This window comes from Ceratotherium simum, chromosome 24 (assembly GCF_057802395.1).
Source record: "Ceratotherium simum simum isolate JZ-2026a chromosome 24, ASM5780239v1, whole genome shotgun sequence".
NCBI classification, from domain to species: Eukaryota; Metazoa; Chordata; class Mammalia; order Perissodactyla; family Rhinocerotidae; genus Ceratotherium; species Ceratotherium simum.
Genome location: NC_141923.1, coordinates 1,124,063 through 1,150,974, shown reverse-complemented (window position 1 = coordinate 1,150,974; position 26,912 = coordinate 1,124,063). Strand labels below are relative to the sequence as shown.

Sequence of the window (26,912 nt, the reverse complement as noted above, 5' to 3'; positions counted from 1 at the left end):
TCCCACACGGATTATGGCTGCCTGATCCACCACAGAGCGGGGTAACCGGGCCACTCACCAGATCCCTCTCATCCCCTTACCCCAGAGGACACGTCTCCCTGCCTGGGTCAGCGTGCAGTGTGGACACAAGCTGTCCTGCTCACAGCCTGCAGCCCAGCACATGGCCTGGTCGTGTACACCCTCCAGGACAGACTCCTGAGTAGAAAGCTGTCTTCCTCTGGATCCCTGCCTCTTCCCTCCTTCCCTCTTGGGCTCCAACCATGGCTGGATCTCTGTCGGAATGGTGGTGCATCACCCAGGATCAGAGGGAAGCTATTCTTCCAGGCACAGCTGTCATTCAGGGGACAAACAGAAGTCTGATGTGCTAGGACAGAGATCACGGTGGTCACAGTCGCCCAAAACTGTTCCTCCATCGGAGAGACAGTGTGCAATCCCTTTCCTTCCATGTGTGAGCCGAGACCCAGCCGACTGATTGTATTTGGGGCATGTGGGCCCTCACTGTCTCGTGTCCTGGAGTGCCACGGCTCACCCCAGGCCCCAGGTGCAGCCCTGGGCTTCCCCATATCTTCCACGTTAGGCCTTGGATCAGGGATCCCTGGGAGGCACCGTGGCCTCCAGGCCAGGATTGCCAGGGGCCTGGAAGGTGACTGGGAAGTTTCGGGTGGGTCCTTCCAAGTGGTCAGTGGTCAGGGGCTTGTGTTGTGGCCCCTTCAGGTGGGCCGGGAGCAGACTCCAAGGCTGTAGAAAGTGAACCTTCTAGGAGGTGCCCTCAAACACAGGAGAGGAACCAGCCCTACCACCCACTGGTCTTGCAGCATCCTTAGGCCTCGAGTGCCCCCAGAGCTCCCCTACGTCCTCCAACAGTCTCCTCTGGGTCCCTCTGCCTCTCTTACGGTCAAGTCCTCACGCCACTTGCCACAGTTGGGGGTTTCTCAGAGCAGCACCCACATCCAGGTCCCAAACCCTGGTCCGGTGGCTCATGAGTGTGCAGTGGGCCGCCACACAGGGAGAGGCTTGCACAGCTACCCCGCTGATTTTGTTGGTGAGTTGGTAGGCTGCAGGCAGTGCAGGGCTCTGTGGGTGGTGGGCACTCCTCTCGGCTCCACTCACACCAGCGAGGGGCTGGAAGGCTCCACTTGGCGTCTGTCACCTGGGCTAGGCGGGCCCCCGTGGTCTTCTCTGTCTCCAAGGGCCTCTCTGCAGGGACTCCCCAGCACTGTCCCTTCACATAAGTGGACAGCTGCTCCGTGCCCGGGACTGACTCCCAGGAGAAGCCCTGTCTCCTTAGGTCCTGCTGTCAGAGATCCAGCTGCAGCCCCTCATGACACTGTCTCCTTGGAGGTGGTCTCACAGGCCCTGGGTTCCAGGGAGGGAAGTGAACCCCGCCTCTGCATGGGGCAGGGCCAGCTGATGGAGGAGCCCGTGGTCCTGGAAATGTTGCTGTGGCCACTTTGCAACATGCCACTGGCCACAGCCTTGGTGAAGGGAGACCCCTCTGGTCGCTCCCAAGAGGAAATCATGATAAATCCACAGCACACACCAGGCTCGTCTTGTCCGACTTCCTCTCCATGGTGCCCACACAGTTGTCATCTCTCATAGTTTGAAAGTCCTCGCCAGAGCAATCAGGAAAGAAAAAGAAACTAAAGGCATCTAAATTGGAAAGGAAAAAGTGAAACTGTTACAAAAGAATCCACCCAGAAAACTAGAAATAATAAATGAATAGGCTAGGTGCAGAAAATCAACATACAAAATCAGTTTCATTTCTATACACTAACAACAAAGTAGCAGAAAGAGAAATTAAGAATACAATCCCATTTACAACTGCAGCCAAAAGAATAAAATACCTAGAAGTAAAGTTAACTAAAGAGGTGAAAGATCTGTACACTGAAAACTATAAAACAGTGTTGAAAGAAATTGAAGAAACAAAGAAATGGAAAGATATTCCATGCTCTTGGATTGGAAGAATTAACACAGTTAAAATGTCCATACTTCCTAAAGCAATCTAGAGACACAATGCAATCCCTATCAAAGTTCCAACAACATTGTTCACAGCAATAGAACAAAGAATCCTAAAATTTATGTGGAAGAACAAAACGCCCTGAATAGCGAAAGTCATCCTGAGAAGAAAGAACAAAACTGGAGGTATTACACTCTGATTTCAAAATATACTAGAAAGCCATAGTACCAAAACAGCATGGTACTGGAGTAAAAACAGACACACAGATCAATGGAACAGAATCGAAGGCCAGAAAGAAACTCACACATCTATGGACAGCTAGTTTTTGACAAGGATGCCGAGAACATACAATGGAGAAAGGAAAGTCTCTTCAGCAAATGGTGTTGGGAAAACCGGACAGCCACATGAAAAAATATGAAAGTAGACCATTATCTTACACCATGCACAAAAACGAACTCAAAATGGATTAAAGACTTGAATGTAAGGCCTGAAACCATGAAACTTCTAGAAGAAAACATGGGTAGCACGCTCTTGAACATCGGTCTTAGCAACATATTTTTAAATACAGTGTCTCACTGGGCCTGGGAACAATAGAAAAAATAAACAAATGGGACTACGTACAACTAAAAAGCTTCTGCACAGCAAAGGAAACCATCAACAAAATGAAAAGACAACCTAACAATTGGGAGAAGATATTTGCAAACCATATATCTGATAAGGTGTTAATCTCCAAAATGTATAAAGAATTCAGATCTCAAGAACAACAAAAACTAACAACCCAAGTAAAAAGTGGGCAAATGACCTGAACAGACATTTCTCCAAAGAACGTATACCGATGGGCAACAAGCATGTGAAAAGATGATTAACATCTTTAATTATCAGGGAAATGCAAGTACAAACTACAATGAGAAATCACATCACGCCCATCTGAATGGCTATAATTAACAGGACAGGAAACAGCAAGTGTTGGAGAGGATGTGGGGAGAAGGGAACTCTCAACACTGCTGGTGGGAGTGAAAACTCGTGCAGCCACTATGGAAAACAGTATGGAGATCCCTCAAAAAATTAAAAATAGAACTACCATAGGATCCAGCTATCCCACTACCTGGTATTTATCCAAAGAACGTGAAATTACAAATGCGTAAAGATACATGCACCCCTGTGTTCATTACAGCAGTATTCACAATAGCCAAGACTTGGAAGCAACTCAAGTGCCCATGAAGGGACGAATGGATAAAGAAGATGTGGTATATATACACAATGGAATACTACTCAGCCGTAAGAAACGATGAAATGCAGCCATTTATGACAACATGGACGGACCTTGAGGTATTATGTTAAGCGAAATAAGTCAGAGGGAGAAACTCAAACACTGTGTGATCTCCCTCATGAGCAGAATATGAAAACAACAACAAACAAACACATAGAGACAGAGATTGGATTGGTGGTTACCAGAGGGGAGGTGGGGAGGGAGGAGGGAGAAAGGGATGACTAGGCACATGTGTGTGTTGGTGGATGTAATTAATCTTCGGGTGGTGAATCTGATGTAATCTATGGAGAAATAGATGTATAATGATATACACCTGAAATTTATATAATGTGATAAACCATTGTTACAACAACAACAACAACAACAACAATAAACAAAGAGAGGAATATCTGTTTTATGACAGTCGCAATATTCTTTGATAACACAGCAGGTCAGTGGTCACCCGATGATTACAGTAGGTCAGTAATGAATCCTCAGTTTCTGGGCAGAAACGCTTATTTATAAAGAAATGCTGATACGGGGCTGTATCTTTAAGGGCGTTATTCTCACCTTTGGGACACTGTGCTGCTTATAGCAGGCATACAATGCATGCTTGACAGGCCACGTCAGACCTTTCTTGAAAATCAAGGTCACACTGAAATTGTTTTAAACAAAAGGGTTTCTTCATATATGTTAATATATTAACTTTTCTTATTTCTTTTCATTTATTCGTATATATTCCCCCTTTTGATTGATTATCTTTTGATAGAAAGCATTGATGATCAAAATACTGTCCCTCGGTACCAGGGGTGTTGCTGCCTACCCTGCCTACATCTGTCCCTCGGTACTAAGTTTCTGTCTCATTGATTTGCCAAGTCATACAGCTTGGGGGGAAATATTTGGATATAGTGGATGAGCACAGAGCTATATATTAATAGGAGAAGCTTTCATACATTATGTAATTTTTCCATAATTTTAGATTGTCACACAAACATTGTACATGTGCTTTTACATGATTCTTTATAGAACAGGTACAGTAACAATCATGATAATTCAATAGTTGAAATGATTAGCTTAAAAATGATTTTTTAGTCATACTCTTTGTCAGAGCAGGAAATTCGTCTAGGGTTGCAAGGTCAATCGACCTGAGTCTCTGAACAATCATTACTTTGGCCTGCATGCCAGTCTTACAACTCTGAGTAAAGGAAACTGTGATCAGTTTGATATCACGATGAATACAAGAATTTCAAGGAGTAACGGAAACAGGAATTGCAATCCGGATTGCAAAAGGGGACCAATACATCAAAGGAGCCAACCAAAGAAATCAAGACTGGGTGTATGATTGTTTAAAGCATTTGCCCTCTTTTTCATGCGCTTCAGCACAGATGACACAGTGGAAGATTCAGCAGGTATCAAAACACAGCATTCAGTTTGAATGATGGAACATGTACCATCTAGGGATGCAGATAGAATATCTAAGGCCATTCTACTTTGAAGCACAGCTGTTCCCACTAAAGACATTTCAATATTTCATAATGCTTTTCCTGCCTGACTGTCATTAAGGGCTTGTTGAATAAATTTAGTCAGAGCCTCTATGTGATATGACTTCTAGCCCCAAGGAAGCAACGAATATAGCCAGTAGGTGGTCATACCAGTGGAATACTGAGTCCATCCTGTCTTAAGGAGAGGGAGATTGACAACAGATGTTAACTCAGTGTGTATCTTTCCCTGCTTCTAAGCAAAGCCCAGGGTGCAGTGTCCTAGCCATGCGGGCAGTAGCCAAGACCAGAGGTTTGTTCCTCATAACCATGGAGTTCCATTAGGAGCCACCCAATCAATGCCTGGTCTTGGAGACCAGTCTGTTCCAAAGCAATCACTTTCTTTAAGGATGATAGTATTCTGACATAACTCGAGGGATATCCATCCCATGTGTGTGTCAACCACCCATATCTCACTGTAATATCTGGTTTCTTTTGTTTATTTGTAGATTGTTGGGACAATTGGGTGGTCTGAGTAATGGAAAAAGACCAGCAATGCCCTGTTATCGTTTTTAGTACTGGCTATTGGCCATGCTTTGGATCATAATTAGTAATGTCAGATGAAGTGGGAACACTGGAACGAGATCTTTCCATCATTATAAATTGCTTTAAATCTTTCCAATCCGTACCTTGAGAAAGAGAAACCCACCAAGGTAACCCAGACGTACCAGAAAGGAAAAGATGGGCACATAGCCAACAACTGGACTGATTTTTGTGTGTAGCAAAGGAATGTGTCCATTGTAATAGGACATTGTCATCAGAGGCCCATTCAGATGTGGATTGAAAAACAGACACAGCATCAGGAAAATCTTGCATGGCATTTTTGTGGTCAATAAAAGCTTTTGTCATGATGTTATCATCTATGTTATAGGGTTCAAGGGGAAGAAAGTAAAGTATAGGGGTAGGTAACAGTGGCAATGGTTTAAATGAGGACAGATATAAGGTTGGGAATACAGGTCTGGGCCAGACTTGGGACAGCTGTCTACAACAGATCCATCTTCTCATCCTGGTGAGGAGGAACTTGTGTTGTTCAGCTGAAGTCGGTGGCTGAAATCGGAGCTGAAACCCACTCAGGTGGAGAAACCACTTTTTTGAAAATGAGAAATATGAATCCATGAGTCTACACTTTTTAATTTTGCAGTGCATGAATTGGTTAAGAGTGCCTGGTATGTTCCTTTCCAACTGGGCTGCAAAGAGTCTTTCCTCTGGTGTCTTTTCCAATAAAGAAAATCTCCAAGTTGTAGCCCATGATCTTTAAGGTCTTCATCTCCTGGGAGCTTCATCTCCCGTTGTGAAAGGAATAAGCTACCAACCTTTCATTTCTTTTAAGTGTCTGAATGAGACCTTCACAATAATGCAAGATATCTACCTTGAGAAAGTTGGTTCATACATTCCCTGATCTAATTGGATAGGTCATCCTGTTATTGTTTCAAAAGGACACAGCTGATGTTTACCAAAGGGTGTTGATGGTAAGATTGTGGAGCACTAGTGGAAAAGATTTTGGCCAGGAGAGATTAGATCCTCCTGAAAGCTTTGCCCATTGAGCTTTGATTGTGCCATTAGTTAAAATGTAGCATTATTTGACCAAATGTGAAAATAGATTTAATTATTTGTTTGACCCAGTGAAGTGAGTTCCCCAATCACTGTGTAATTTGGTAGGAATTCCTCAAAAGTGATTTATCCTTTCCAATAATAATTAACCTACTGCTAAAGCCATTGTTCCTCTGCAAGGAAAAGCCTCAACCCACTGTGAGAACACTGAGACCACTAATAAGATATTTATATCCTTGAGATGGTGGCATCTGAACAAAGTCCAATAGCCATATCTCCCCTTAAGAAAGGGAAAGTAGCTTTGCAAACCATGAAGTGGTTTGCCTGGATCCTTTTTTGTGCATATAGCACAACAAGCATAGGCTTTATGAGCCACTGTGGGAGAAAGTTTCCAAAAGTATTGTTTTCCCCAGAAAATCATATTTTAAAATGCCCAGTGGCTAATTGATATATATCCAGGAGCAGTCCTCCGCTAGGCACTATTGGTTTTTTATCAGGCCTGACCCACATCTGCGTGGTGGTGTCAAAATTCCCTCTTTTCCTTACCATATTTGTTTCTGTCTGTGGTGATTTCTTGAGGCTGTGGAAAGAAATCTTCTACAGGGTTAGCAGAGTTAATAGAAAGTTGTGTGTATTCTTGAGGCTGGACAGGATATCCAGCCTGGTAACCTCCCTGCTCATCCTCTAAGTAAGACTTATCTGTATACCAAATGAGATAATAAAATGTAGTCATTGTTGTTTTCCTGCTGTGGTGATGGAAGCAAGGCAGCAGGGTTAAGATAATGACTAGAGTTACAAGATGATTAACATTATGCCAGGAAATAGTAGGAATTATTTTTAAAATATCATGTAATATCTAAAACTCTTATATAAATAAAATGTATGCCTGAAAGGTTATGAATCATGGAGGCCTAGCATCAGTTATTTGAGAATACTTCCCATGTAATTTAACATACCAAACAAGCCTAATTAGATTAGTACCTCCCTCTTTATAGGAATAGAAACAAGGTCTTTGAGAAGTCCCAGGAGCCCATTGCAAATTCTTGAAGTTATTTTCAGGTCAGAAGAAAGTCTTTATTTAGGATTTTAATTTTGGTAAAGCTTGTCAAAAATATCAAATGTCTTTAAAACTCTTGGTCAAATAGGATCATATTTCAGTGTGAAACAATATTTAGTTGTCCATTTAACGAGCTAACCTTATATGCAGCCTCCAGACAAGCCTTTAATTAATTCACGTGAACGATCACAGTGCAGTTTCCCATGGGACCACTACACGTCATGAGGATTTATCCTCTGACACTTCCACCAGGTTCTCAGTCACCTGAGATCGCCTTTGTGCTGGAAGGAGCTGGTATCCCTTCTCTTCAGAGCTGAACAAGTTCAGACTCACATTTCTCTATCAAACAATTTGTTCAGGCTTTATAGACACAATTCTTTCCAATTTAAAGCCAAATTAAAAAGGTCAGCTTGCCCCATTCACTCTACATCTCCCCTGAGGGTCCTCTGGCCTGGAACATTCCCTTTAGTTTCCTCTTGCTTAAGACGTGCCCTCTAGGTTCTTGTTTCCTAGGACATTGCTGCTAGGTTTCTCTTACCTAGGAAACAGATCAGCAGCCCCTTTAAGACATGTAGTCTTAAAGCTTGAAACAGATCATATAAAACTCTGGAGCATTGACTTAAATAAGGTGGCCTAGATTTCAGGCGAACTCACTGGGATAGCTGAAGAATGCGGTGAAGCCAGGGTGGGGGATTCAATGTAGACTCCAGTTGGTGTCCACTCAGTTTTTCTGAAATTCTGCTGACTACGCCAAGAACTGCAGACACAAACAATCAACAATCAATCTCTAAGTCAAATGGGGGTGAATGCATTACATGAGCCAATCTGAGGACTACATAGCCTGGGACAATGACCTTCACCAAGGACAGAAACATTCCAAAGAAGCAGGGTTTACAGCGTGGTCATGTACGATCCTGGAACAGGGGAGATACATCAGCTATGATGGGAATATCCCTTTGACCTCAGTCCCAGGATGTTTTGCTAGTACAGCAGTTCAGTGGTCACGAGATGAGGACAGCAGGGGTTATGAGAGGTTCAGGGATTTGATCGGAGACGTAAAAGAAACTTTCCACTCCACACAAGTGGACGGAAGTTTTATTTTATTATATAGAGGAGAGTAAAGGCGATAGTCTGTAAACAGATTTGAATAAGTCATGTAATAAGAGGGAAAAACATCAGATCAATTGGAAAGGGAAAACACCCACCTCGACTGAAGGGAAATGACACAAATCAACCAGAAAGAGAAACACCAGGTTGACCAAACAGAGAACACATCAGATCGGTTACTCACAATATCCACACCCCACTGCCGGGAGAGTCATTTCAATGGACACGGCTCGTCGGGAATCACACGTCCTGGGCAAGGCGTCCCTTCCACAGGTGGAACTCTCACCAGGCCTCGGTTTCCAGCAGTTTATATAAGCAGTTACAGAGTTTATAGAGTAAGCATTCAGTGTTCCCATGCACAAATGGTCATCAGTGGCATACGTGCACTGAGCCTCCTGAATGTCGTCCGAGCCCGGCAGTTGTGTACGAGCTTTATTTTCCCTGGTTATTGTCCCAGCCTGGCACAGATGGCCAGTGTGCCCCGGGCTGCGACACCCAAAGGGCCTTGAAATTCTTACAAATTGCAACTATCTCCGTGGGAGAAAGGCCAGTTCCCGGGAAAAAGGCCCGTTCCCACCACACAGAAAGCAGCTTTATATTTCTTTGTGTGCTGGTGGCTGTAGGTTAATGGAATGGCCAAACACGGCTGTACTCACGTCAAGACAGTAGGTCAGCTATGAATCCTTTGTTTCTGGGAAGAAATGCTTATCTACAAAGAGATGCTGATATGGGGGTGAGGCATACATCCCTCTCTTTGGGGGCATAATTCTAGGCTATGAGTCACTGTAAATGTTTATGGCAGATGTACAATGCATGCTGCTCAGGTCACGTCAGGCCTTTCTGGAAAAACATGATCAGGCCGAATTGGTTTTAAACCAAATGGCTTCCTCACATACCTCAATATATTAACATTTCTTATTCTTTTCATTTCTTCATAATCACCAATGTTGATGAGTTTGGCAAAACCCCTGACAGTGTCTGGCTAGTGGGTGTTAGGTGCATATAGCCCACTCCCCCGTCTGTGCCCAGGGATCTGGCAAGACAAGTTTTCATGTTGCACATTGACCTGGGGTTCTTGGTACCCCTCCTGGTCCTCATGTTGTCTGCCCTGGTTTTGGTGGTGCGGCTGGTGTCGAGGAAGATTAGTCACTCTTGGGCCCATGACAAGATTCTCAGGAAGCAGGCTGAGCCACCCCCAGATTCCTGTGGGGCCAGGAAACTGTGGCCGGAGTGGGTGTGACCATGCGATTTGAGTGCTCAAGCCACTGGGCTCTATCAGAATCCACACACATATCCCCTTCTGGCTGTGAAGGTCCCGTTCTTTCAGATAAACACTTTGACATGAGAAAGTCAGTTTAGCTGTGAAGATACATTGTGCTGAAATTTTGCAAACCATCCTATTGGACTGTGAGTGTGGCTTTCAGAAACATTTGCCCTGTTGTTATAAGACCAAAAATATGCTTTGAGGGTTTTCACAGAAGCCCTTCCTTTGGCCTTGTCCTGAACTAGGATGTCAGAGCCGAGGGGTCATCCATTGTGGCAGGCCCTCCAGAGCAGCAGGAAGAGGCGAGCCCGGCCCACAACCTGGCAATGCTCATTCCCAGCCTCACCTACCCTAACCTGTCTCGACAGTGCCTGGCCCGAGCCTTGCTTATGTTGTGCTAATAAATATGTACAAATATTAAGGCCCCTCTTGTGCCATTGAGATCTCTGTAGCTTTTTGCTGTGACCCCGGGTGTGCTGGGCATGCATGTCCCCGTCCTGAGCCATAGGCTCTCATTCCAGAAACAGGTGCAAAGCGACTTCTGCGTCCTGACCCAGTTTCTCGGCCTCGCCCGCCATCCTTGGATCTCAAATCAGCCTCTGCCAGGTCAGGCCTCTTGGGCTGAGTGGATGTGGTCAACACAAGTAGAGGGAATCCTCTGGTTTGCAATCTGCACAGTCGTCTTAGGGACAGGGGCTTCGCTGGGAGATCCTTACCCAGGCCTTCCAGTACCTTCCAGTTAGACCAGAGTCATCCCTGGAGGTGTGGGGGTGAGCAGTAGCCTTGGGGTCCCACCACACTTCACCCTCAAGTCCTCCTGGAAGCAACAGAGGAATTGTCTGCATCTAACTCTACCACGCCCACAGTGAGAGAACTTCCTGGAAACACCAAAGGAGCTCAGGTAAGGGGTGACCTCTCCCTGTGTCCAACCCTTATAGCTGGAGTGGGTTGTCTTCCAGGAGGGGAGGCCCAGTGTGGTCTGCTCAGATGATTGCTCTGGATTCGGCCCCGACAACCCTGGACCTCAGCCTGTCCAGGTGGGTCCTGGGGACTCGGCCCTCAGGCTGTGGGTGCCACATGCCTGCTGGCTGTTCCACGTCCTGCACCTGCGGCAGCATCCCGCCATCGGGCAGACTCTGAGCTCCTGGCACCCTGGCTCCGGTGGTCTGCTTGTCAGGAGGACTGGCTGGTCGGCCAGACTGAAGGAGACCGGAGGAGGTTGCGCCGAGTCTGAGACACGACCAGGCTGTCTCCCTGCAGGACCCAGGCCCGCCTGGGGCTTTCTGCCCCCTCAGCAGATGGCCTGCTCCTCTCAAGGGGCCTGGACCTGGCCTTCCTCCCAGATCTCAGCCCTGCCCCCTCCTCTCCTCTTTCTCGGTCGGGGGAGGGCTTGCTCCTGTAGGGGGAGGATGTTTCCCTGCTTCCATGTTAGGTCTTCTTCCTGGAAAAGTATTGGCTTTCACGTCAGAGGCAGTTAGCTTGACTGCACGTCCATCTGCCCCGTGGTTGGCCAGAGCTGAAATCTCCGAAAGTCTTTCATCCTCCCAGCCAATGCTTTTCCCTTGGCCTTTTGGAGTGTCCCCTACAGACACACAGTTGAGGGATCAGCCCAGGACTGAGTAGAGACTCTATGCAGATTTTGGTTCCCCTTCGGTGTCCCTCCTCTTATAGACATCTCCCCTTCATTTCCAGCTTCTCTTGAAATGCAGCCCTGAATCCCAGGACCTGAGCCCTCAGGCCGGGGTGGTGCCGTGTCTGCTGTGTTCCCCTTGCACCTGTGGCGTGGCCTGGGGGACACATGTAGACTGACCTTTCGAGGGCTGAACTTCTCCAGTCTCTGCTTGCTTTGGCCATTCTCCAGTGCCTTCAAAGCATTGTTGTTTTGAGCCGGTTTCCGGAGTTTATGATGCTGTCTGCAAGGGTTCTTCTGGTTCAAGCTGCTCCCCTAGTCTGGGAATCGGAACTGCCTTTGATACCGAGCACTGGCTTGATCTGGTCTCAGTGAGATAAATGGCCAAGCAGGTGGTGGTAGTGACAGGGCTTTCATAAACGATAAGCTGGCACATGGGAGGATGGTGGACTACTGTCCTGAGAGAACCCCTCTTAAAGGGAGCTGATTTGGAAATGACTCATGTAAGGGAAGTGGGTTGGGGCGGGGTCAGAAATGGCAGGTAATGGGTGATGGCGGAACGTTGATGCCTCTCCACAGTGGACCTGCTGCATGCCACGTTCCTGAGGACTCTGAGAAAACCTCAGGTACTTCTTCATCTGGGACAGAGGGAACGGTTTGGGTAGAGGACACAAATTTTCTGCTAACAAGTTATTCTTTCTCCTGGTTACACATTAATCTGACTACATGCAGTTCTAAGCATTTTCCCAAAGCACATTGTGAGAATAAGACTGGGAGGGCAGCATGCAGACTTGGGGGTGAAGTTCTAAGAGACTTTGGGGCAGGGGTGACTGTCTTTCATATTTCTTATGACGTGTGAAGCTAACAATCGGTCATTTTAGCTTCTCAATGCTCTTGCGAGATGCTGAGTCAGGGGGAGGGCTGTCAGCAAGTTCCTCCCTTATCAGCCGTCCTCCTCCTGCTGTTCTGAAGGCAAGCTCAGAAACTTTGGTTACTTTGTTTCCCACGTTATCCTTGTGGGTACAGGCCCAGGTTCATCCTCATCCAGGGAACTTGAACTCCTTTGTCCTCAGTTTCACATTCTCTCATGTGGTTTTTCATTTTCATTTCCCTTGTAACGAGTGCTGTTCAGCATCCTTTTCCTACGTTTAATAGCTCTTTGGATATCTCTCGTGAGGTGTCTGTTCAATTCTCTTGCCTATTTCTCTACTGAATTGTGTAATTTTTCCAAGTGATTTTCAGAAGTTCTCTGTTATTCTGGATATGTTGTCAGTTGTATGTTTGTAGGAAATTTTGTGAAAGACTTTGAAATGGACCAGAGACGATGACTTCTGTCTTGAGTGGGAAGCACGGCACTGTCTAGCACCCCCCTCCATGTTACCCAACTCAGAGGCGGCTCCACACTCTCCATTGTCTTTGAGCTCTTTTACAACTCTGTAACTTGTACAGAATCGAAGGCGATGGGAATTCTCTTCTCCGGAAGGATGCTTGATTCTTCCCTGGCTCCCGTGGAGAAAGCCAGGTGCATTAGAACGTGCGTCTGTTTATAAACTCTTTGTGGAAATCTTGATTCCACTATATCAATGAGGGACTTTGAATTCTACTTTGCCCTGGTTACAACCCCTTAATTGATGAGTTACACAAAGTCTTTGAAATGTGTTCATTATCTGTCTATATGAGAGTCGTGATCACCATGTTAAAACCTGTCCTTTAACATGTTGCAAATGTCTTCTCCCCATGGCCCCACTTATCCTGAGTCGAGGAAGTTCTGTGACCGGGGCAGGGGGTGCTGGAGAGCAGATGTTAACTAGCATACCTGAGGGAGGCCGACCACGCCGTTCCTCCAGGGCTCTGGTTCAGGGTGGTCCGCCGGGACAGCTTCCCTCAGTCCCTTCTGTTGTGTGGCCTCACAGCCCCACACTTTCCCCTCACAGCACTTATCTCCGTGTCCTTACATCACTGCTTGTGGGCTCATGTACTTCACGTCTGGGGAGACGGACACAGGTGGCTACTGAGTGGGAGAGGCTGGCAGAGACTCAGGCCTGGGGAGGGTTGGTGCATTCTGCTGGGTGCATTAGGGAAGACTGACAGAGGAAGAGGTGTGGCACTCAGAGCTAAGAGAAGGCTGTGTAGGATTTGCTGGGTGTGTAGAGGGAAGGAACACTAGGAGAAGGGACCAGCATGAGCAGGCACTCAGGTCAGGAGGCAGGGTGAAGGACTGAGGTCATCAATACCTGAGTGCATGGGGACAGGGTACTGTGTGTGTATTCCCGGACCTAACTCCTTGTTTGGGCTGAATTGTGTCCCCCAAAATCAAAATTGAATCACTGACTCCTGGGATTTCAGAATATGGCTGTATCTGGAGATAGGGTCTTTCAAGAGGTAATAAGTTAAAATGTGGTCAGTAGGCTGGGCCCTAATCCAGTGTGACTGTTGTCCTATAAGACGAGGGATCAGGACACACACACTCGCAGAGGGAGGCCGGGCGAGGACACGGGGAAAAGAGGGCGTCTACACAGCCAGGAGAAAGTCCTCAGCAGAACCCCATTCTGCTGACACCTGCTCTGGGACGTGCAGCCTCCAGACGTGTGAGAGAACAAATGTCTGTTGTTCAGGCCGCCCAGGCTGGTCGTTGCAGCAGCCATGCTGACTCATACACACCCAGCATGGGGGTCTTGCTTCTGGCCATGAACAGTGCTGGAAGCTCCTCCTGATCCCGGCTGCCAGGCTGGCCCTGCTCCCCACCAACCCCCGTCAGCCACCTTGCCTCTCGTCATTGCCCTGTTTCTGGGCCACCTTCCTCCCCCACAGAACCCCAGGGGCTGGAGGAGAACTGAGGGCGGGAGAGGAGGGAGCATTGGATGTTTCTGCAGCTGGGAGGGTGTGGAGGGAGCCCCTGATGCTCGACTCGCCCAGGCTCTGGATTTCACGAGGTGTGTCAACAGAGTGAGGTGTGGAATTTTTAAGGAGGTTTTATTGTTGTTTTAAACGAAGTAAGAATAAAGAAAGTCAATGGGCCTCAGAAATTTAAAAAGAAGGGAAAAAGCTACCCCAACTACAACGTGTCCTTTCTTTGAGCAATCTCTCTGCGCATTGTCCCACAGAGTCACGGTGGGGGTCCGCCTCTCCTTCCTGTCAGCATCGGTGTCTTTCTCATTTAGAGATGCTGACTTGCCATTTGCTCAGAGATGTGAGGGGCGAATCTGTTCTGGGGCCAGTGAGGCTAGAGGTTGGAGGTTGGTCCACCTGGTCAGTTCCCCAAGGCCACAGGCTCTCTATTGAGGGGTCTCCTCTCTCACCCCTGGGCCATGGAGCAACCGGAGTTCCTGTGGACCGTGACTCAGGCCCTGCTGGCATCAGGTCGGGGTGGCTGTGCCTGTGGCGCTGCTCTCCTGGCACTCCTTCACCTCTGTCCACCAAGGCCACTTCTCGTTGCTCGGTGACCTAGACAGTAGGCCCCTCTGGCCGGACAGGAGGCCCGTCTGGCGAGACATTCACCCCTCCCCTGGTGGTGTCGCCCCCACCACCCAAGCTCCTGCAGTGGCCATGGTCCAGGCCTTCCTCTGAGTGCTCTCCTTGGGAGGCGGTGACTGAGTGACCCTTAGGGGCATGTCTGTAAACTTCTCTGTTGGTGGCGGAAGGCCCCATATCCTACTGGAGTTGGTGGCAGATGTTCCCACTCAAGGATCTGAAACCACGCGTCTCCTCCTGGGAACCCGGTGTCCTGGACTCTGGCGTGGATGTGGTTTGCATGAATGCCCGTCCCTGTCCAGACGGACATGGGCACTTCGGCCCTCCACCTCCTCCAGCGTGACGGCACACGCGGACCCCAGGACAGTCGTGGTGAGGGACGCTCAGCTCTGATGACTCAGCGTCCACATGACCCTGGCGTTTCTTGGTGGCTGCTCTGGAGGGGCCGGTGAGTGTCCATCAGCTCAGCTCAGGGTTACAACTGCCGTGCACTCAGTTCTCCAAATGAAGTCAGGGGGCAGGATGCAGCCTGTGCTGACCGCGAGGCCAGAGGGTGGGGTGCAGGCTGACGGGGGCGGCGAGGTCCGGGGGCAGCAGAGCAGGTCTGGGCGGCAGGCTGAGCATTATGAAGCAAAGGACTCGAATCCTGTCTGGGGTCCGGGGTGGTCTGGGAAGCCCGCCCAGGAGCAGTGGCCCTAGGCCCCCTGCCCGATCATGTTCCTGTAGTCGGGAACGATGGTCGGCTTCAGCTCCACCACCGAGGAGAAGATCCACTTCACCTGCAGCGGGCGGGTAAGGGGTGAGCATGGCCTGGACCCCAACACCAGCCTCCCGCCAGGTCTGCCCTCCCTGCACCCGGGGCCACCTGACAGTGAAGGTCCAGGTGGGGATGACATGGGGACGTGCTGGGGACAGTGAGGGGACAGAGGGGACACTGACAAGAGAGAGAAGATGGGACCGAGTTGCACAATGAAGGGACAGAGAAGGAACAGGAAGGGAACAGTGAGGGTACAGGAAGGGCCAGCGAGGGGACTGAAAAGGGATAGTGAGGGGACAGTGATTTGATAATGATAGGACACTGAGGTGACAGCAACTGGACAGTGAGGGGACAGCAAGGAGACAGTGTGGGAACAGCGATGAGACAGTGGACAGCAAGGGGACACTGGGGATGGTGATGGGACAGTGTGGAGACAGTTAGAGGACAGCAATGGGACAGTGTGGGTACAGTATGAGGACAGTGAGAGGACTGTGATGTGACAGCCAGGGGACAGTGAAGGGACAGTGAGGGGATGGTGTGGGGACAGGAGGGGACAGTGAAGGGGCAACAAGGGGACAGTGTGGGAGAGTGTGGAAACATGGTGGGGACAGGGAGGGACATGGTGAGGAGAGTGTGGGGACCTCATGTTGACAGCTATGGGACGATGTGGGGTGGCCTGGCCCACCTTGAAGAGGGTGACGGTGGCGCTGTAGCACACACTGAGCAGGAAGAGCGTGATGATGGAGATGGTGGTCCACAGCTCGTCCAGCTCCCCGTCCTGGGTCTCTGCACAACTCTCGTCCAGGACTACCTCTGGACAAGGAGGGGGTGGTCAGTGCTGTGCCTGCCCGAGTGGGCCTGGCAAAGGGTTGGCGGTGATGTGGGGGGTGATTCTCTCTGGGACAGGGTTGGTAGGGCAGGTGGAAGCCCCTGGCTGGGGTGGACCTGCCGGGCCCTGAGGTCGGTCTCTGTGCACTGGCGTCAGCTCCCCTGTTCCTCCAGCTGGGACCCCAGAACACGAATGACACCCCTGACCCAGATCTCAGCCTGGCCAGTGGGGGACCAGCCCTCTCCTCTGCTCTGCACTGCACTGGGGCCCTCTGGGGAGAAGGCGTCCCAAGCCCTGCAGGACAGAGGCTCAGGCCCCACCTCGTCTCTCCCGGGGACCAGGCCCAGAGGGCGGAGGGTCAGCAGAGCCTGTCCACAGCAGGGCCCCTGCCCCAGGGAAGGGCAGAGATGGGGTTGGGGTGTGTCCCCAGAGCATGAGTGGTCGAGTGCTGGGGACAAGCTGGGTGTGGGGGGATTTCTGTGTGTCAGGGTGGGGGTGTATGTGCCCCTGGGATGAGGAGGGCCAGTTGTCAGAGCTGGTCAGTGTGGTCAGTGTGAGGAGGAGGCCTGAGCAGCCCCCGGGGTGTTGGAGGCTGTGGGGACCCTCTGGTGTCCACGGTGAGGGGTCAGGAGACTGGGCTACTTGCTCTGTTGGGCATGTGCAGGTTGCCCTTGTGTGAGCCCCAGTGTGTAAGGCCTGAGTGTGTGCGTGTGCACACGTGCGTGTATGTGGGCTGGCAGTGCTCGGTGAGAAGGGCTTGTTTTCACTGGGTCTGGGCTCAGTGTTCACGTGGACATCAGGGACCATCCCTTCCCCGGGCTCTCAGGGCCACCTGCCTCTGCCCCTTTGGGGCCTGGGAGTGAGTGTCCCCACCAGTGGACAGGCCTGGCCCCAGACAGGACCAGGCAGGGCAGAGCCACCTGGTCTGAGGGAGGGCGGTGGCCTGATCTTGGAGTGCCCGAGAGCAAAGGATGGCCTGTGTCTACACCACGGGCCAGGGAAGTGTCCCTCATGGCCCAGCGCCACCAGGTGACCTCTCAAGTGACCCAGTGGACTGGAAACCTCCGGGGACAAGGAAGGGCCACTGTCCCACAGCTTGGGCCCCTACAGAGGAGGGACAGCCTGTGCATACATTTCCCTGAGGGACTCTGGAGGGGCCTCTCCTGTTCCCTGGCCACACTCTAGCCCCGAGCATCTGCTGCTGGAGGGAGGCCCAGAGGAGCTGCCGTCGCTTGCGAAGCACCCTCCCCTACTCGGGCAGCCCCTTCAGCCGTCCTGGGTGGCCTGCACAGCCCAGAGCTCTGGCTCCCGCCTCAGTGGGACCATCTCTCTCCCCCAATGGTGACAACTGTGGTCTCAGAGCTCGGCTACCCCACTTCCTGCAGTGTTCCAGTGCTCTGCCTTTTAAAGAACCATGACAGCATCACAGGGTCCCAGGGCCATGCTGGGTGCTTTATTTCATGCCAGGGCGCCCGGGACTTATGTACAGAGTGATGCGGGCTCCTCATGGGACCCTGAGAGCCTGTAGGGAGGGAGGGAGGGCTCTCAGGAGCAGCGGGTGTGTGGCTCATTTACCCGTAGCCTTGGTGGTGGATATCTGCATGTAGTGATTGTGGAGAGCCTCGTGCATCACCCCACATGTGAACATGTCTCCCTGCTGCCACCTGTTCGTCTCCACTGAGAGCTTGCTGTACAGGAAGTAAGACCCATCGGCCTCCCTCTGGGGCGGGGTGGTGCTGTACTTCTCCGCCGGCTCTGGCTGCCCATTGCTCTGCCACTCCACGTTGATATCAGGTGGGTAGAAGTCTTTGACCAGGCAGGTCACGATGACCCTTTCTCTGGACAGCTCAGCATGGCTTGGGGGGAGGACGTACACCTGTGGCTCCCGGGCCTGCCCTGTTGGGACAGGGGTCAGTATAGATGGTCACTCCCTGGGGTTCCCCCCTGGGACCCTCCCCACACCCGTCTGTCCTGCTCTCACCTTTGGCCTTAGAGATGGTCTTCTCAATGGGGGCCGGGAGGGCTCCGTTGTTGACCTTACACTTGAACACCTTTCCCTTCAGCCAGTCCTGGTGCTGGATGGGGAGGACGCTGACCACGCGGTAGGTGCTGTTGAGCTGTTCCTCTTTCGGCTTCGTCGTGGCCGTGTTCACCTCTTCATTGTCCACGTACCAGGTGAACTGGACATTGGGATGTTCTGGGCTCACGTCCACCACCATGCAGGTGACCTCGGGGGTTCGGGAGATTGTGAGGGTGTCCTTGGGTTTAGGAGAGAAGATGAAGACCGAAGGCCCTATCAGGAGTTCAGGACCTGTGGGGGAGACAAGGGGGGTCAGCACCTGGGGGGCCATCTCTTGGGCACTCGCCCCCCACGGACCATGCCTTGGCTTGGGTCACCACCCGGGGGTGGAGGGCTCGGCTCAGCTAACTCACCTGGGCATGTTGGACGCGGAGGGCAGACAGGGCATGGCTTGGGCACTGTAAAGAAAGCAGACTGGGAGTTAATGGGGCTGGAGGGAGATGGCCGTTGAGTGAGCTGAGGTCAGGGCCAGGTTTGGCAGGTCGGAGTCAGCGCCCACCTTTGTGGGCCCAGGGGTTGGGTTGGGGTGTCCAGCCAGCTCCCAGCTGGTCATGGTGGAAACGCCCAGAGGACCCCTACCTGAGCTTGGGAGGTCTCCCCTGCCGCCCTGGGGTCCAGGCAGGAGGGCTGACCCTGGGCCTGTCTCCCAGGGAACACCCTCCAGACAGCCTCCCCTTAAGCCTCCTGTGGGTGCCCTTCCTGACCATGCCCTCTGTCTGAGCCCTGACTGGAGACCCCTGCTCCTGGCCGACATCTGCTGGTCCCCCAAGCCCTCTGCCATATCGACCAAGACTGACCCTCCCCAGGGCGAGTGGTCATCTCTTCAGCTGTGGTGGTTCTGTGCCTGCACTGCCCGTGTCTGCTCCTGGATTCTCAGCCTCTAAGAGACCTTGTCATGGCCTGTCTCTGCTCACCAGGTCCCGTGTCCTCTGAGTCAACATTGCCAAGCCACCACGGACCCATGTACCCAAGCTGCGTGGACCCTGTCCCTGTACTGGACCCAATTTCTCCCCTGGGTTCTCTCCTAGCTCCAGACCCTCGCCGTTCCCTGGACCCCATCCCTGTCCTGGTCCCCGTCCCTGGTAGTTTCCATCTCCTCCTCCCCTCTGTCCCTGTGGCCCCCCAGCCAAGGCTCCTAAATCTGCCTCTGGGTCGACCGTCCCTCCTCAGGTCCTCCTGGCATGGCTTCCTGAGCTCACCTCTGGCCCCTTCTACCAAGCGCCTCTGCCCTGCACCATCCCTGCTCATGGGCCTGTCCAACTCCTTCCTCACTCCAGAGCCCTTCCCCAGCCATGATTCTTCCCGAGCCAGCCTGCCCCTCGGCAGGAGTGGGAGCCGTGCACTGCTTTCGGACCTCCTCTTCCTTCTGTGCCATGTCACAGGGGTTCAGGGCGAGGCTCGGATGACTCACCTGGGCATGTGGGACACTTCGGGCAGTCAGGGCATTTCTGGCACACTGCAGAGAAAGCAGACTGGGGGTTACCAGGGCTGCAGGGAGATGGCCTTCGGATGAGCTGAGGTCAGGGCCAGGTTTGGCAGGTCTGAGTCCAGCGCCTACCTCTGTGCTCCCAGGGGCTGGGTTAGGGATGTCCAGCCTGCCCCCACCCTGGGCATCGCGGAAACGCCCAGAGGACCCTTCCCTGAGCTTGGGAAGCCTCCCCTGACTCCGTAGGGTCCAGGCAGGCGGGCTGATCATGGGACTGTCTCCCAGGGAACGCCCTCCAGGCAGCCTCTCCTTAAGCCTCCTGTGGGTGCCCTTCCTGACCATGCCCTCTGTCTGAGCCCTGACTGGAGACCCCTGCTTCTGGCCGGCTTCTGCTGGGCCCCCAAGCCCTCTGCCATATCGGCCAAGCCTAGCCCTGCCTGGGGCGAGTGGGCATCTCTTCGGCTGTGGTGGGTCTGTGACCCCCACTGCCTGTGTATGCTCCCGGGTCCTCAGCCTCTGAGAGACCTTGTCATGGCCTGTCTGTGCTCGCCAGGCCCCGTCTCTTTTAAGTCAACTCTGCCAAGTCACCACGGAACCATGTACTCGAGCTGCGCGGACCCCGTCCCTGCCCTGGACCAAATCTCTCCTCTGGACCCTCACCCAGCCCCAGACCCTCTTCCTTCCCTGGACCCCATCCCTGTCCTTGACCCCATCCCTGGGAGTTTCCATCCCCCGCCTCGTCCCTGTTGCCCCCCAGCCTAGTCTCCTAAATCTGCCTCTGGGCTGACTGTCCCTCCTCAGATCCTTCTGGCATGGCTTCCTTGGCTCACCTCTGGTCCCTCCCTCCCAGAGCCCCCTGCCCTCTGCCATCCCTGTTCTTGGGCTTGTCTAGCTCCTTGCTCACTCTAGAGCCCTCCCCTGGCTATGGACTTTCCCAAGCCAGCCTGCCAGTCGGCAGGAGTGGGAGCCGAGCACTGCCTTCAGCCCTCCTCTTCCTCTGTGCCACCTCATGGGGGTTCAGGGCGAGGCTCCGATGACTCACCTGGGCATGTGGGACACCTCGGGCAGTCAGGGCATTTCTTGCACACTGCAGAGAAAGCAGAATGGGGGTTACCAGGGCTGCAGGGAGATGGCCTTCAGGTGAGCTGAGGTCAGGGCCAGGTTTGGCAGGTCTGACTCCAGTGCCCACCTCTGTGCTCCCAGGGGCTGTTTTAGGGGTGTCCAGCCTGCCCCCACCCTGGGCATCGTGGAAACACCCAGAGGACCCCTGCCTGAGGTTGGGATGCCTCCCCTGACACCCTGGGGTCCAGGCAGGAGGGCTGACCCTGGGCCTGTCTCCAAGGGAACACCCTCCAGGCAGCCTCTCCTTAAGCCTCCTGTGGGTGCCCTTCCTGACCATGCCCTCTGTCTGAGCCCTGACTGGAGACCCCTGCTCCTGGCCCACTTCTGCTGGTCCCCCAAGCCCTCTGCCATATCAACCAAGCCTGGCCCTGCCTGGGCGAGTGGGCATCTCTTCTGCTGTGGTGGTTCTGTGCCTGCACTGCCCGTGTCTGCTCCTGGGTGCTCAGCCTCTGAGAGACCTTGTCATGGCCTGTCTCTGTTCGCCAGGCCCCGTCTCTTCTGAGTCAACTCTGAGAAGAGCTGGTGGCCAAGTCACCACAGACCCATGTACCCAAGCTGCGTGGACCCCGTCCCTGCCCTGGACCAAATTTCTCCTCTGGTCCCTCACCCAGCCCCGGACCCTCTTCCTTCCGTGAACCCCATCCCTGTCCTTGACCCCGTCTGTGGGAGTTTCCATCTCCCTCTCCCCTTGTCTCTGTGGACCCCCAGCCCAGGCTCCTAAATCTGCCTCTGGGCTGACTGTCCCTCCTCAGATCCTCCTGGCATGGCTTCCTCCCTCCCTCCCTCCCAGAGACCCCTGCCCTCTGCAATCCCAGCTCTTGAGCCTGTCCAGCTCTTTGCTCACTCCAGAGCCCTCCCCTGGCCGTGGTCTTTCCCGAGCCAGCCTGCCAGTCGGCAGGAGTGGGAGCCGTGCACTGGCTTCAGCCCTCCTCTTCCTTCTGTGACACCTCACGGGGGTTCAGGACGAGGCTCGGATGACTCACCTGGGCATGTGTGACACTTCGGGCAGTCAGGGCATCGGGCGCACTCTGCAGAGAAAGCAGACTGGGGGTTACCGGGGCTGCAGGGAGATGGCCTTCGGGTGAGCTGAGGTCAGGGCCAGGTTTGGTGGGTCTGATTCCAGTGTCCACCTCTGGAGTCCCGGGGCTGGCTTAAGGTTGTCTACCTCTCCCCACCCTGGGCCTGGCGAAAATTCCCAGAGGACCCCTACCTGAGCTTGGGAGGCCCCCCCTTCCACCCTGCGGTCCAGGCAGGAGGGCTGACCCTGGGCCTGTCTCCCAGGGAATGCCCTCCATGCAGCCTCTCCTTAAGCCTCCTGTGGGTGCCCCGCCTGACCATGCCCTCTGTCTGAGCCCTGACTGGAGACCCCTGCTCCTGGCTGGCTTCTGCTGGTCCCCCAAGCTCTCTGCCATATCAATCGAGCCCAACCCTGTGCGGGGCGGGTGGGCATCTCTTCAGGTGTGGTGGGTCTGTGCCCCGCACTGCCCATGTCAGCTCCCGGGTCCTCTGCCTCTGAGAGATCTTGTCATGGCCTGTCTCTGCTCCCCAGGCCTCTCGTCTTCTGAGGAAACTCTGCCAAGGCACAACAGACCCATGTACCCAAGCTGCATGGATCCCGTCCCTGACCTGGACCCATCTCTCCCCTGGATCCTCTCCTAGCGTGTATCCTCTCCCTTCCCTGGACCCCATCCCTGTCCCGGACCCCGTCCCTGGGAGTTTCCTTCTCCTCATCCCTTCTGTCCCTGTGGCCCCAGAACCCAGGCTCCTAAAACTGCCTCTGGACACACCATCCCTCCTCAGGTCCTCCTGGCATGGCTTCCTGAGCTCATCTCTGGCCCCTCTACCCTGCACCCCTGACCTCCACCATCCCTGCTCTTGGGCCTGTCCAGTTCCTTGCTCACTCCAGAGCCCTCCTCCAGCCTGCGTCCTTCCAGAGCCAGCCTGCCCCTTGCCACAAGTGGGAGCTGAGCACTGCCTTCGGCCCTCCTTTTCCCTCGGTGTCAGTGTCCCCAGGCCCCAGTGTGGGCTGGGCTGTACCCCCTACCCACACACCCGGGCCAGTCCTGTCCCCTGCGACCATGACTCCTGTCTATTCAGTCGCAGGGCCCTGCCGACCTCTCCCCAGACTGGCATCCAAGGGTCAGGCCCCAAATGGGCCCCTTGCTCTTCCCTCCGCAGGTCCAATGTTCTGTGCCACCTCGCACAGCTTCCGCTTGTCTACCCCTACTGTCCCATGTCCCCACAAGTCTCCCGAATAGGGCTAGTGCCCTGGAACACAAGAACTACATCCCATCTGGTCCTCTCATCGGTGCCCTTCTGCCCCTTCATTCCTAGAGACCTTCATCCCTTGGTTTCCCTCCCTCCCAACTCACCATCCCACCCGGTCCCTCCACTAGCTCACTCTCCTCCTGCACAGGGAGGACACCTGAGCTCCTGAGCCCCAGCTGTCCCTGCTCCCTGTACCTGCTCAGCTCCGTCTGTCCTGGGTGCCGTTTATGTAAGGCCCAGTGATTCTTGTCCCCTGAGCTCCTGAGCAGCGCCCTGTCCCTCCTGCCCTCCCACCTGCCCTCGCTCACCTGCCAAGCTCTGCCTGCTGCCCTGGAGCTCCTGGGCAGCCCCCTGTCTCTCCGGCCCTCTCAGCTCTTTCCTCTCCTGCTAAGCTCTGTCTGCCTCCACAGAGCTCCTGGGCAGGCCCCAGCCACTCCTGCGCTCCCAGAACCCTGCTAACCTGCTAAGCTCTACCTGCTCCCCCGGAGCTCCTGGGAATCCCCCTGCCCCTCCTGCCCTCTGACCCCTTGCTTTCCTATAGCCTCTCTGCCTGCCCCTCTGTAGCTCCTGGGTCAGATTCTGCCCCCTTGTGCCCTCCTACTTGCCCCTTGTCCCCTGTAGCTTCTCTGCCCTTTGTCCCTGGAGGACCTAGTGCGCAGCAGCTCCCTGCCCCTCCTGCCCCCACGATCCACTCTCCCACAGGTCCCTGAGCTCAGCACAGCACTGCTGGGTCTCCCCAGGGCTGCCTCTGCCCTTCCTGCCTGTCCCAGTGCCCTCAGCCCAGGTTTGCCCTCTTCGTGGACTCATTCGTTTCCCAGTGCTCGGCTTTGTCTCCTGGAGCCAGCAGGAGCCCACCCTCTCTCTGACCAGCTCTCCCCTGGTAGAGCCCCTGCCGTGGGTCCCCTCCTGGAGGACCTCCTGCCCCCAGTAGGGCCTCACCCTGTTCTCGCCCCTCACCACACTCGGAAGCCCTTTCTGGAAGCCCCCTCTTGACATTGCTCCCTCCATTTGCTGGGTCAGCTGCCCTGTGCCCACCTGCTGGCAGCCCCTGGTGCCCCAGCTCCAGCTCCTGTCCCTCACTGCCCGGCTTCCAACGCCCCTCCCACAGCCCACTGAGCTCCTGCTCAGCCCTGTGCTGTCTGAGTTCTGAACACACGGGAGCCCACGCTGCCGCCCTGCTCTGCTCCCGGCTCACTGGCTGCCCTTGACCTTGGCCATAACCCAGAACACAAGGCCACCACCTCTGACCCTGCCTTGGGGCTCGAGCTGTGTCCATTTGCCTGGACAGGATCCTTAGGCCACATGGGGGTCCTCTTCCTCACCTGTCCTGATCCAGACCCCTCCCTGTGTCCTGTGCTCCAACCCAATTGTCCATCCTGGCGTCTGTCCTGCAGCAGCTCAGCTTCTGCCTGGCCCAACCCTCAGCACAACTGGCCAGTGGCAGCCTTCAGGCTTCTGGCCTCTCAGCCCATCACATTCCTCAAGGTTGACCTCCTTCGGTCCAGTGCATCCAGCTCTGTGGGCGGGGACATGCCCCTGCCCATGGCTCCCTGGTGCGGGCTCTGGGTTGGTGCTGTGATCTGTGGGCAGCCTGCCTTCCCCTGTGCTGGCTCATTGCTTGAGTCCCTCCGTGACATCCTTGAGGCCCTGGTTTCCCCTCAGGTCCTGTGGCTGGTTTCTCTGCCCCACTCCACTCCCATCCCCTCCTCCATGGGACCCCACTCACCGAGTGTGGGGTCATGTGCTCGGCTCCCCCTCAGTCCAGCCTGGGTCTCCGAGGACTCCCCACCCCCTCTGTGCTCTGGCTCCAGACACATGTGGCTCCTCGCAGCCCTGCGCTCCATGTCCACTGCCCTGCTCCTTGGAGTTCATGCCGGTTCCCGGAGGTGTGAACGCCCTCCCGACAGCCCTGCAAAGACTAAGAACAGGACTGACACCAGAGGGCACCGCTTGCTTCCTGAAGTTCCCTTTTCTTCTTGGTGGTTTATGTCCCAGAGGGCCTGGGGGGAGTCCAGATGTTGCGGGGGCTGCCTCACGTGGGTGTTTGGCAGTGGGGTGATGTGGGTGCCTGGGACCCAGGGGAGAGTGCCGGAAGCCTGGCCTCATGTGCTGTTCTTTGCTCTCTGCCTCCCACACGGATTATGGCTGCTTGATCCACCACAGAGCGGGGTACCCGGCACTCTCACCAGATCCCTCTCGTCCCCTTACCCCAGAGGGCATGTCTCCCTGCCTAGGTCAGCATGCAGTGTGGACAAGGCTGCCCTGCTCACAGCCTGCAGCCCAGCCCATGGCCTGGTCGTGTCCACTCACCAAGACAGACTCCTGAGTAGAAAGCTGTCTTCCTCTGGGTCCCTGCCTCTTCCCTCCTTCCCTCTCGGGTTCCATCAGGGGCCAGATCGCTGACAGAAGGGTGGTGCAACACCCAGGGTCAGAGGAAAGCTATTCTTCTGGCCACAGCTGTCCTTCAGGGGACAGACAGAAGTCTGATGTGCAAGGACAGAGTTCACGGTGGTCACTGTAACCTTAAACTGTTCCTCCATCTAAGAGACAGTGTGCAATCTCTGTCCTCCTGTGTGTGAGCCGAGACCCTGCTAACCATGTGTGTTTGGGGCATGTGGACCCTCAGTGTATCGTGTCCTGGAGTGCCACGGCTCACCCCAGGCCCCCGGTGTACCCTGGGACTTCCCCGTATCTTCCATAATAGGGCTTGGATCGGGGATCCCTGGGAGGCACCGTAGCCTCCAGCCCACAATTGCCAGGGGCCAGGCAGGTGACTGGGGGGTGTCAGGCCTGCCTTCTTCCGAGTGGTCAGTGGTCGGGGGCTTGTGTTGTGGCCCCTTTAGGTGGGCCAGGAGCAGAGTCCAAGGCTGTAGAAAGTGAACTTTCTAGGAGGTGCCCTCAGACACAGCAGAAGAACCAGCCCTACCACCCACTGGTCTTGCAGCATCCTTAGGCCTCGAGTGCCCCCAGAGCCACCCCACGTCCTCCAACAGTCTCCTCCGGGTCCCTCCGCCTCTCATGCGGTCAACTCCTCACACCACTTGCCACAGTTGGGGGTTTCTCAGAGCAGCACCCACGTCCAGGTCCCAAACCCTGGTCCGGTGGCTCATGAGTGTGCAGTGGGCCGCCACACAGGGAGAGGCTTGCACAGCTACCCCGCTGATTTTGTTGGTGAGTTGGTAGGCTGCAGGCAGTGCAGGGCTCTGTGGGTGGTGGGCACTCCTCTCGGCTCCACTCACACCAGCAAGGGGCTGGAAGTCTCCACTTGGCGTCTGTCACCTGGGCTGGGCGGGCCCCCGTGGTCTTCTCTGTCTCCAAGGGCCTCTCTGCAGGGACTCCCCAGCACTGTCCCTTCGCATAAGTGGACAGCTGCTCCGTGCCCGGGACAGACTCCCAGGAGAAGCCCTGTCTCCTTAGGTCCTGCCGTCAGAGACCAGCCGCAACCCCTCATGACCCTGTCTCCCTGGAGGTGGTCTCACAGTCCCTGGGTTCCAGGGAGGGAAGTGAACCCCACCTCTGCATGGGGCAGGGCCAGCTGATGGAGGAGCCCGTGGTCCTGCTAATGTTGCTGTGGCCACTTTGTAAAATGCCACTGGCCACAGCCTT

General features: G+C 54.0%; 3 gene segments (V, D, J or C); all 3 read right to left on the bottom strand.

Moving 5' to 3' along the window:
* Nucleotides 1-26,912, bottom strand: part of LOC101394837 (immunoglobulin heavy constant gamma 4-like) — a 270,309-nt gene that overhangs the window by 106,268 nt on the left and 137,129 nt on the right.
* LOC101389090 (immunoglobulin heavy constant gamma 1-like) overlaps nt 1-26,912 on the bottom strand; it is a 197,028-nt gene that overhangs the window by 79,091 nt on the left and 91,025 nt on the right.
* On the bottom strand, nt 14,330-25,205 carry LOC101395346 (immunoglobulin heavy constant gamma 1-like). The segment is given in 9 exon segments: nt 14,330-15,603; nt 16,267-16,394; nt 17,986-18,306; nt 18,392-18,721; nt 18,844-18,888; nt 19,902-19,946; nt 20,959-21,003; nt 22,022-22,066; nt 25,033-25,205. Coding segments are annotated over 9 exon segments (1,161 nt in total).